This window comes from Ahaetulla prasina, chromosome 15 (assembly GCF_028640845.1).
Source record: "Ahaetulla prasina isolate Xishuangbanna chromosome 15, ASM2864084v1, whole genome shotgun sequence".
NCBI lineage: Eukaryota > Metazoa > Chordata > Lepidosauria > Squamata > Colubridae > Ahaetulla > Ahaetulla prasina.
In genome coordinates this window covers 17,320,691-17,332,221 of record NC_080553.1, presented here as the reverse complement: position 1 = coordinate 17,332,221, position 11,531 = coordinate 17,320,691, and the positions used below count along the sequence as shown (strand labels likewise).

The 11,531-nt window shown below is 46.6% G+C and overlaps 1 protein-coding gene across 4 annotated transcripts; it reads left to right on the top strand.

Annotated features, from left to right (window-relative positions):
• Positions 1–320: 320 nt before the first annotated feature.
• Positions 321–11,425, top strand: MORN3 (MORN repeat containing 3). 4 transcript variants are annotated; one of them, XM_058158532.1, is made up of 7 exons: positions 321–749; positions 2,018–2,277; positions 2,812–2,964; positions 3,727–3,884; positions 4,615–4,774; positions 6,357–6,541; positions 7,575–11,425. In XM_058158532.1, the coding sequence occupies exons 2-7, from the start codon at positions 2,109–2,111 to the stop codon at positions 7,671–7,673; spliced, it is 924 nt and encodes a 307-aa protein (XP_058014515.1). In that variant the 5' UTR covers positions 321–749; positions 2,018–2,108; the 3' UTR covers positions 7,674–11,425. The 4 variants fall into 4 exon arrangements, with proteins under 4 accessions (XP_058014515.1, XP_058014518.1, XP_058014517.1 ...); XM_058158535.1 differs by lacking the exon at positions 2,018–2,277 and having other exon boundaries at positions 2,815–2,964; XM_058158534.1 differs by lacking the exon at positions 2,018–2,277.
• Positions 11,426–11,531: the final 106 nt, after the last annotated feature.

The following is an 11,531-nucleotide window of genomic DNA, read 5'->3' as shown; positions in this document are numbered from 1 at the left end:
GAAGGTAAGCAGAGGGGAGGAGAAGAAAGGAAAGGAAGAAAGGAAAAATGAAACAAAAAGGAAAGGAAAGGAAAGGGAACCAGAAAGAAACGAAAGGAGAAGAGACGAGAGGAAGAAAGAAAGAAAAAATGAAATGGAAAAGGAGGAGAGGGGACAGGAAGAAAGGAAAGGAAAGAGGGAGGGAGGAAAGGAAAAGGAAAAAGGAAAGAAAGAAAAATGAAATGGAAAGGAGGAAAGAGGGGAGAGGAAGAAAGGGAGGGGAGGGAAAGAAAAGTAAAATGAAACAGGAAGGAAGGAAAGGGAAGAGAAAGGAAAAATGAAACAAAAAGAAGGAGGGAAAGGAAAGGAAATTATTTGCAGCCACCAGATGTGAGTGTTGCACATGCAGGTCTTGAACTGCAAAGGGCTTGGAGTTTCTCACCTTTTGGCTTGCCGCTCCATCGCCCAGGTTGAAGCTCTGATCCAGATCAACCAGGACCCCCCACCCCTGCATTGCTCGCTTGGGGAGCCCTGTGCTGTGGCCCTTGGGAAGCTGTCATTCATCAGAAAGACCTCTGGGGGGCAGGAAACTTTCAGGCTTCGACTGCCTGGTGGCTCTGCTGGGTTGCTATGGCCACTTCTCTTGCAGCACAAACTTCGGTGCCTGGGCTGAGTGTAGATGACCGCACCAGGGCCCTGCGGTCCCACTGGGACAGACCCCCTCAGTGCCCTGGATTGGAGCCCCCTGAGCTTCCAATGGCAGATCCAAGGTGGGCCTCTTATTTTTATCTTTATTTTTTCTTTGCTGTCTTTTCCTCTTGGTTTTATTTTTGTCGGTAAAAGTTTCCAGAGGCTTGTAAGTCCTTTCCACTGATGGATTTCCGATGGAAAGGACATGGCAATCGAGGGGAGAGCGATGGGGAGGGCAGAGGAAAGAGATAAGGTCAGACCCCAGCTCTGAATACAGCCAGTGGGGGGGGGGATGATGTGCTATGAAAGAGTGGAGGAATAGAATTCTTAATTTTGTATTTATTTATTTTGTCATGTTTATGTAGTGTATATTAGAGGCGGAGACCCTCTGAGAGCTGTATGCAGCAAAATTTCATTTTGATGTATGCCAATTAGTGTACATTTCAAAGTGACAGTTAAATTATTCTATAAGTCTAGAGAAGATGCCTGCAATTTTGGTTCCAGGGCTATACGCATCAGAAAGAGTTTGCTAGCAGCTTTTGGAGACCAGAAAAGGTTCGTTTCTGCCTTTTTAAGGCCTTTTTTTAATCTGAAGAAGAGTCTGCCAAATCTGTTCCGGTTTCTGGCCATCCCGGTTCTGGACCTCAACTCCCAGAATTCTGTAGCCATGTGAACTTCAATTCCCAGAATTCCCTAGCTGTGCGGACCTCAACTTTCAGAATTATGTAGCCATGTAGGCTTCAACTCCCAGAATTCCCCAGCCGTGCGGACCTCAACTCCCAGAATTCCCCAGCCGTGTGGACTTCAACTCCCAGAATTCTCCAGCCATGTGAGCTTCAAGTCCCAGAATTCCCCAACTATGTGGACTTCAACTCCCAGAATTCTGTAGCCATGTGGACTTCAATTCCCAGAATTCCCCCAACTATGTGGGCTTCAATTCCCAGAATTCCCCAGCTGTGCAGACGTCAATTCCCAGAATTCCCCAACCATGCGGATGTCAACTCCCAGAATTCCCCAACCATGCGAACCTCAACTCCCAGAATTCCCCAGCCATGCGGACGTCCCCCTCCCAGAATTTCCTGGCTGGGGAATTCTGGGAGTTGAAGTCCTCCAGGTTTAAAGTTGCCAAGGTTGGAGACTCCTGATTTAGGGCACCACATCAGTAGAGAAGAGGTTGCTCGGGGTGGTGGTGGTGGTTTCCTGAGGTTCTGAAGAGCCATCCAAGAGTCTGGAAGAAATCCATGGAAGCAGGATGAAGGATGGAGCTGAGGGGGTCTGGCTGGCTGGGTTCCCTCCCTGCGAAGGTGGGCTGCATCAGCATCAGCATCAGCAGCATCCATCCATCCAGGTGCGCTGGAACTGGAAGATGCGGGCAGGGCTGGCCGGAGATCTCCTGGGAGATCCATGCCTCATCATAAGGGCAGCCTCTTGATGTCGTGATGACCTCAGGAGCCCGGCCAGGGTCCCTCAGCCCTGCTCCACGGAAGGGCCACACCAGCAGGGCTGCTTCGGGGACGGTGGTGACAAGGGAGGAGAAGCGGAAGGAACAGCCCCCTCGGAATCACCTCCGCTCCCAGGTGTTAAGAACAGAAACACGAGCCTGGACAGGTAACTCAGGTTTGGGGGCCGAGATGCCGATTCCTTCACGGACGGTGCTAAGGGATGGAGAGGTTGGCTTGACTAGGTTGGACTCGGTGGGTTGGACCTAGTGGTGAAGTGTAAAATTTTGTTACTACCGGTTCTGTGGGCGTGGCTTGGTGATGGTGGGTCATGTGACTGGGTGGGCGTGGCCATTTTTTTTGGTTTTTTTTGTTTTACTTTTAAAAGCATTTTTTCTACAACCTCTTCGGCCGAAGAGGTTGTAGAAAAAAATGCTTTTCAAAGGCTCTGACGATCCCAGCTGAGTTGCCTGATCATCAGAGGCTTTTAAAAGCATTTTTCTACCACCTCTTTGGCCGAAGAGGTAGTAGAAAAAAAATGCTTTTCGAAGGCTCTGATGATCTCAGCTGAGTTGCCTGATCATCAGAGGCTTTTAAAAGCATTTTTTTAAACAACCTCTTTGGTAAAAAAAAAATGCTTTTCAAAGGCTCTGACGATCCCAGCTGAGTTGCCTGATCGCCAGAGGCTTTCCTTTTCTTTTAGAAGACGAGATGCCCATCGTTAAATACCCCCGAAGAGTTGACCCCCTGTGGCACGAATGGGATCGGAAGGCGCAGAAGTGCGGATTGAGGCACACGGTTTACGCCGTGAACGGAGACCGCTACATCGGGGAATGGCTGGACAACCTCAAACACGGTAAAAAGGGGGAGGAGTGGGAGGGCGGCTGCCCAGTGGGGAAATCTAAATTTCTTTCCTATCGGTTCTGCGGGCGTGGCTTGGTGGGAGAGGTCATGTGACTGGGTGGGCGGGGCTATGTGACTGGGGGATCAAAAGACAGAAACTCACCAACAATGTCCTGCTGGAGCAGGGTTGGAGTAGATGACCTCCAGGTTCCTTCCAGCCCTGGATTATCCTCTGAAGCTGCGCCTAGTGCCAGGTTTGTACTCCTTCCTTCCTCTCCTTTTCCCTCCCTCCCTCCCTCTCTCTCTCTTTTCTTTCTTTCTCTCTCTCTATCTCTCAAACGAACCCCCCCCATTTTTTGCCTAGCAGGCTTCAGCTTTTTTACCTTTTAAAAAATGCTTTTAAAAATTTAAAAAAAAAGTATTTGAATCAGGCACCTCAGCTGGGATCCTCAGAGCCTTGTTCGAACCTTTTAAAAGCATTTTTTTTAACAACCTCTTTCGAAGTGGTGGTTAAAAAATGCTTTTAAAAGAAAAAAAAAGGCTATGACGATCGTGTGGCTCAGCTGGGCATGGAGGGGGGTGGGCATTGATTTTTGCTACCGGTTCTCCGAACCATCCGCTGCCATTGCTACCGGATCGGTTGATCCGGTCCGAACCGGGAGCATTTCACCCCTGCAGCTGCCCACTGTTGGATGTTTGGCTGCCGTCCACCTCATCTCACCTGCAATTTTGTTAACTAGCTCAATTTTTTTTTTTGCCTTGTGAACCTTGGCAGGCAAAGGAACTCAAATATGGAAAAAATCCGGAGCGATCTACAGCGGAGACTGGAAATTCGGAAAACGGGACGGCTTCGGGACTTACAGTATTCCAGACCCCGTGACAAAAGATTATAAGAAAGTATATTCCGGCTGGTGGAAAAATGACAAAATGTGGGTGAGTTTATTTGCTTTTTAATTGGGCTTTAATTGGTTTGTTATTTATAAAATGGGATTTTCGAGGTGGTTTGTTTGATGTTTTAGCTTGGTTTATTTCTGGCTTTTTTGGAAGGGTCATTCCCAAATCTCTCCAAAGTGAGCTGTTCCCCCCCAAAAATGGAGACAAACTAGGAACACCGTTCCTCACTTGCAAGACCGAGAAATCATGGTTTAAATAAACTATGGTATAACACGTGAAGCAAACTCTAGAAGGGCTGCTTCTAAGTAGAAAGTCTGAATTTCAACTCCCAGAATTCCCTAGCCAGCGTGACAGCTTCTAAATCAGGTTGTCCCATCTTGGCAACTTTAAGATCTTGTGGACTTCAACTCCCAGAATTCCCTAGCCAGCGTGACTGCCTCTAAAGCAGGGGTATCAAATCTTGGCAAATTTAAGACTTGTGGACTTCAACTCCCAGAATTCCCCAGTTAGCCATGACTAACTGTAAAATTCTGGGAGTTGAAGTCCATGAGTCTTAAAAGTTGCAAGATTGGACATCCCAGGATGATAAATATTTTGCATGGAGCATTAAGAGCATTAAGAACTGAGGAACTGGTAGAGACGTGGCCCTTTCTGAGTCGGATTTGAACGTGATTGATCCCGTCCCGCGACATTCCATGGACTCTTCTCCATGACCGGAGAAGAGTCAGCCATGGCCATTCCTCTAGTCTGAATTCTTTCACCCGTCCAGGGCTACGGAGTCAAGTTCTACTCCGACGGAGAATATTACGAGGGCGAATGGGCCTGGGGGAAGCGACATGGCTGGGGGCGGATGTACTACAAAGACGGGGCCATCTACGAAGGCCAGTGGTCCGAAGATATGCCCGGCGGTCAAGGGATGTTCCGCTGTAGTAAGTGTCCAACTTGGCTACGTCGATGGCCGGATTTTAAGTAGGATGTGAGAAAGCCTTTGGGAGCCAAAGAGAGGCCGCCAAAGGAATTGTCAGCTTAAGAGACTGCACAGCGACGGTCGTAAGCGTGAAACAGTTTGCCGACCAACTGAATTGTGATCACCGGACCGTGGGGGGGGGGATGCTGGAAAGATCGTTAAGCATGACAACCGGTCGTTAAGTCCCGTTTTTCAGTACCGTTGCCACGTTGGAACGGTCGCTACCCGGACCGTCGTAAGTCGAGGACCGCCTGTACGCTTCCCCAGGGTTGTGGGGGAGATGGCCGGAAGGACAGGACATATTGCTGTTTTGGAACGAGGAGAAGGCCGAAGCCTCCGTTTTAAAAATATCGTTTTACATTTTAATGATAATTTTAATCATTATTAATTGTAATGATTTAATGATTGTAATCATCGTGGGGACAGCGGTATCTGGAGCTTCACTGGGGTTCAAGGAGGGGTATATTATGGGGTTCATCCCATCAGCCTCTCAGCTCTTGGCACCTCGATGGAAACCAGAGTTTCATTTCTAAAAGAAGAATCCCGTGGCCAAGTTTTATAAAATTCCGGACAGTCCCCCACCCCTCCCGCCCTGCTTTGCTAAACCTGAAGATTTTCAACCTTTTTCAAGGTTTTGCAAAGGCATTCCGAAACGAAGCGTCTCTTATCGGCTCCGCTGGATTTTTCCTTAGGCTAAAATTAGCTCGCCTGGGGTTTAATTTTATCGGCCTTGGCAGTTGCCTGTGTCCTCCAGGCTCCCAGTGTTGGGAGTCACGGGATTGGCAAGCCGCCTGTTTGGGATGACGATGAAAGTGCTTCTCCGAGACCATCCTGGCTACATGCTCGCAACCTGACACCGGCCATTAATGCAGGTTTGACTGACAGAAAGGCTGGAGAAGCGAGAGGCAGCACCCAGCTCACCCAGCGATCTGATTTTCTTACTATAAAAACATTCTCCCGGACTCAAAAATCTGTTTTATTTCCCTCCCAGGGCATCTGATTAATCTACTGTTCTTATATATAAACCTTTGGCATTGTGTTCTAGGTTCTTAAACAACTTTACCTCAGGATGATAAGAACCTCCGCGCGAAAGAGGAAAGGGAACGGATTATTATTTTTTTTAATTCGGCATTGACAAGTTCACCATCGGTCAATTGCAAAAGGCAGCTTGACTCGGCGCAGCTTAAATCCCGCGAACACTAACACTATTGAACATCAACACCTGCCCAGCCGCCTTGGGAAGGACTTGAAAAGTAGATAAAAATGCCGAATTCAGTCTGAACCTCTGGCTGACTGTGCAGTGAGCCGCAAGAGTGATGAGAGTTAAATTTATTCTGCATTTTAAAAATGGGAGAGTGTCAACCAAGGCTATGTTGCCTTCAGTACTAAGTTTGGGGCATCCGAGTGATACTTTCTGGCGTTTCTCAATTCCATCCACCATCTAAATTTAAAAAGGGATATTTTTGGGGGGGAACCACAAAAAAAAAAGCACAACTTTTTTTTCTTTCTCCTTTTTCAAATGAAAACATGGCTCCCTCTTTCAGAAAATGAAAACCGCTACGAAGGTACATGGAAAGACGGAAAGAAGCACGGCCCGGGAAAGTTTATCTATCTAGATACCGGCCAACTCTACGAAGGATACTGGGTGGCAGACATACCAAAATGTGGCACCATGATTGATTTTGGCCGGGACGAAGCTCCGATGCCCACTCAATATCCCATCCCCAAGGTAAATCGCAGTCCGTGTGGGTTCAGTTTCCAGAGATGCTTCTTCCTGTGAGTTTTGGTTTTGGGGTTAAAGCAATTTTTTGTTTCTCAACCTTGGCCGCTTTAAGATGGGTGGACTTCAACTCCCAGAATTCCCCAGCCGGCCATGCTTAGAACTTACCGTAGCTAATAAACCTTTGCCAGTAAATTACTTCATAAACAGTTTAGTTCCGTGATGGTGAACCTATGGCACATGTGCCACAGGTGGCAAGTGGAGCCATATCTGTGGGCACGCAAGCGTTGCCCTAGCTCATGCGTGTGCTGGCCAGCTGATTTTCGGGCCTCACGAGCCAACTGGAAGCCAGGAAACGAGCTGCATCTAGCCTCCAGAGGGCCTCTGGGTGGGGGGAGGGAGGTCATTTTCACCCTCCCCAGGCTCCTAGAAAGGCTCTGGAGCCTGGGTAGGGCGAAAAAAAGGCCCACCGTGCCATCACGTGCCAAAAGTGGGGGGAGCGCAGGGGCACAAGCATGCACAGGGGGGTGGGGCACATTAAATTATGGGTGTGGGCACACACGCGCACGACCCCTCACGCTCCCCACGCTTTTGGCACACACCGGCAAATAGGTTAGCCATCACTGGCTTAGTTCGTCAGTCATTGGATAAAGCTGAGACGCCCAACAGAAGAAATTCAGGGTTGAACAGTGGGGTCCTTTGAGCTCTCTGAGCTTGGTGGGTTTCTTGCAGACGTCTCATGACCCAACTAGGCAACATCATCAGTGCTACCAGGGAGAGGGATTCGCTCCCTGTTTATATACAGGTAGCCATTGACTTACAAGCCTTGTTTAGCGGACTGTTCAAAGTATACAGTGTACGACTTTTTCTTGCCACGTTTGTTAAGTGAATCACTGCAGTTGTTAAATGAATAACACGGTTAAGTGAATTAGGGCTGCCAGCGAATCAAATGAAAAAAAAAACAACAACGAAAAAATAAATACGGCAGCAGAAACTAGTCATTGGAGTCGATCAACGAAATGCTTTTCGTTTTTCTTCCCAGGTTGAGCTGGCGGATGCAGACGGAGTCATAGAAGAAGCTGTTCTGATATTACAGAACGCCGAAATATTCACTTCTCAGCTCCAGAACGAACGGGGTTGACTTTAATCCTCACAGACATTTCTCCGGTCAAAATTGCTTTTTAACAGAAAAGACTCTCTGATAGATGCCATTCCTTGGAATATATTATCCTGGCTGTCTTTTGGCCTTTTCCTTGGTTATTTTTTCCCCCCGTAGGCGGGGGTAGTTTAGCAGCTGAATCGGAGGGATGGATAGGAGACCAAGCGGAGATTCCGGGCTAATTTAAACCCAAAGGTCTCTGGATCAATTAGGACCGTAAAGGAGTGGACAGAGTCGTCCACTTACGACAATGGGAACTAGAATTCCCGTGGCGAAGCAAAGCGATGCTTAAAAGTGATTCGCGCCTGGATTTTCTGACCTCTTCTGCCACGGTTGTGAAATGGACCGCGGCAGCCGTAAACTGAATCACGCGGTCGTTAAGCAAATCTGACTTTTCCCATCGACGTTGCTCGTCGGAAGCCGGTTGGGTAAGGTCCCGAATGGGGGATTACGTGACCCTGGAATGGTACAACCATTTAAAATACCGGTTGGTAGGCAAGCAGCTGAATTTTGATCGTACGGGGATGTTGCTATGGTCCTAAGTGTCAACACCGGTTGTCACTTTTTTCAGCAGTATGGTAAAAACCGCTTAAGTCTAACCATATACTCCAAGCCACCATGTCAAGAGCCTTTAAAAAATGTTGGAACTGTTATTACTATTTTTTTAGACCAACCAACCTCAGATTTATCACTATCACAGTCTGTGTGGGTGCAAAAAACAAACAAACAAACCCCAAGATCAAAATCCATCCGGCCAAAATGTGAAGTTTTGCCTGAGTGAAAACGGTTAGAAACCTCTACAGCGATGCTAAATATTTTGCTTCCCCCACCTACCCTCCCCGCCCCACCACGCGAAGGTTCAAAATCAGCAGTTGAAAAGCGGGGGGGGGGAGGGGGGAAACCCCCGACATGCTTTCCCGAAAACAGAGGAAAAAGTTCACCTACCACAAAAGTAAACTGGAAAAAATAGTTTTAATTTTCCTATTTTCATTTCTAGTCATCTGGGCATCTGCTGAGCAAACGTTCACGGCCTTCAAAGAAAAGTGATTACAAAAATGCACAGAACTCTCACACACACACCTCAGTTCAAACGATGTGCATGGCAGAATCCTCTTTCTACTTATTGTGTTAAAGGTAAAAGTTCCCCTCGCACATGTGTGCTAGTCATTCCCGACTCTAGGGGGCGGTGCTCACCTCCGTTTCAAAGCTGAACAGCCAGCGCTGTCCGAAGACGTCTCCGGGGTCATGTGGCCGGCATGACTCAACGCCAAAGGCGCACGGAACGCTGTTCCCTTCCCACCAAAGGTGGCCCCTATTTTTCTACTTGCCTTTTTTACCTGCTTTCAAACTGCTAGGTTGGCAGAAGCTGGGACAAGACACGGGAGCTCACCCCCGTTACGGCGCTAGGGATTCGAACCGCTGAACTGCCAACCTTCCGATCGACAAGCTCAGCGTCTTAGCCACTAAGCCACCATGATTTACTGTGTTAGTTTTTGCAAAATGCGGGAGAATGCGGCTGAAAGGACCGATTTGACACTGTCCTAGCAAATTTTGCCAAGGGACAATAACAATAATGAAGTTATGATTATAACAGTCTAGAGAAAAAGAGGACTAGGGGGTGATATGATAGCAATATTCCAATATTTCAGGGGCTGCCCCAAAGAAGAGGGAGTCGAACTATTCTCCAAAGCCCCTGAAGGCAGGACAAGAAGCAACGGGTGGAAACTCATCAAGCAGAGAAGCAACTTAGAACTGAGAAGAAATTTCCTGACAGTGAGGACAATTAATCAGTGGAACAACTTGCCTCCAGAAGTTGTGAATGCTCCATCACGAGGTGTTTAAGAAGAGACTGAAATGGTCTAGAGTCTCCTGCTTGAGTAGGGGGTTGGACTAGAAGACCTCCAAGGCCCCTTCCAGCTCTGATTAACTGATTAATGAGAGGTCCTTGGTGCTCTCTAAGCTTGGTTGTTTTCATTACCCAACTAGGTAACATCATCATTGCTCCAACAACATTGCTCCAACACTGGAAATTTTTAAGAAAACGTTGGATAATCATCTGTCTGAGATGGTGTAGGGTTTCCTGCCTGGGCAGGGGGTTGGACTAGAAGGCCTCCAAGGTCCCTTCCAACTCTATTGTTATATTATTATTATTATTATTATTATTATTATTATTATTATTATTATTATTATTATTATTATTATTATTATCAGTGCTCGTCCAAATAATCTCTGCCAACAGCAGCAGCATTTCTCAATCTTGGCCACTTTGAGAAGGCTGGACTTCAGCTCCCAGAATCCCCCAGGCAGCATCTCTTTCCTTTCCTTGTTCTAATCCTGGCTAACAATATTTTCCTATTTTTCATCCACTATGTGGGTTAAGGGATTGTGTGTGTGTGTGTGTGTGAAACGTTTGTATAATTGGGAAGTTTGGAGGTGTTTTTTTTTTTTTAACATTTCTGAGGATGCCCATAAGAATAAGATAGGTGGCCAAAGTATTTTATAAAGGCAACAACGGCTTCAAAGAACACAATTGTGAAGACACACATAGGAGTACAAATGTGTTTTTCCTATGGGGACACACCCCGAAATAGCTCTCCCAATTCAAACACGCCCGCATTCCAGATTTCCAGAGGCTCATAAAGAGCCTGCGGGAAAAATTTTTTGAAACCTACCATGTTTTGACACCAGGAGTCACTAAAATAAAAAAATGGAGCAAGGAAACAAATCAAAATAATAATAATAATAATAAGCTGCTTCTTAGAAGCTGGTTAAAAGAGTGGTTGGGGGAGGCTCTGTGTGTCCCTCTCTTGCCTGTTTTGCTTCAGCTGGTCAGCAAAACCAGACTTTGACCCTGGATGTTCTCAAGAACTTAAGCCTTCAGGCAACGCACGATTCCAGCCAACCTGTTATTTAACCCAAAGGAGTCCAAGGTAGAGTAGAGTAGAGTTAGAATAGAATTAGAATAGAATAGAATAGAATAGAATTAATAGAGAATAGAATAGAAAATAGAATAAAGTTAATAGAAAAGAACAGAGCAGAATGGAATAAGGAAAGAATAGAAAATAGAATGGAATTAATAGAAAAATTCAAGTCTGATCATCTTGAAGTTTGGAATGGAATGGAATAGAATGGAATAGAATAGAATAGAACCAAACCAAACCAAACCAAACCAAACCAAACCAAAAAACAAAAACAGAGTTGGAAGGGACCTTGGAGGTCTTCTAGTCCAACCCCCTGCTTAGGCAGGATACCCTACACCATCTCAGACAGATGGTTATCCAACAATTTCTTAAAAACTTCCCCTGTTCACAACTTCTGGAGGCAAGTCGTTCCACTGATTAACTGTTCTAACTGTCAGGAAATTTCTCCTTAGTTCTAAGTTGCTTCTCTCCTTGATTAGTTTCCACCCATTGCTTCTTGTCCTGCCTTCAGGTGCTTTGGAGAATAGCTTGACTCCCTCTTCTTTGGGGCAGCCCCTGAGATATTGGAACACTGCTATCATGTCTCCCCTAGTCCTTCTTTTCATTAAACTAGACATACCCAGTTCCTGCAACCGTTCTTCATATGTTTTAGCCTCCAGTCCCCTAATCCTCTTGGTTGTTCTTCTCTGCACTCTTTCTAGAGTCTCCACATCTTTTTTACACCGTGGCGACCAAAACTGAATGCAGTATTCCAAGTGTGGCCTTACCAAGGCATTATAAAGCGGTATATAATGCTTCCCACCAAATCTCTAATTTCCACTCCTTCCCCCAACCCCAATTTCTCGGCTGATGAACCGCCATTTCAAAGAGAAACGAGGGAAGCCAGGGCCAGGAGAAATGGCGGGCAACGGGCAGGACT

What these genes read in the sequence shown, in the direction of transcription:
- MORN3 (XM_058158532.1), top strand. Translation starts at nt 2,109, where the DNA reads ATGACCTCAGGAGCCCGGCCAGGGTCCCTCAGCCCTGCTCCACGGAAG. An exon ending in GCTGGACAACCTCAAACACG is followed by an intron (nt 2,965 to 3,726) that starts GTAAAAAGGGGG and finishes GAACCTTGGCAG; the next exon opens with GCAAAGGAACTCAAATATGG. An exon ending in GGAAAAATGACAAAATGTGG is followed by an intron (nt 3,885 to 4,614) that starts GTGAGTTTATTT and finishes TCACCCGTCCAG; the next exon opens with GGCTACGGAGTCAAGTTCTA.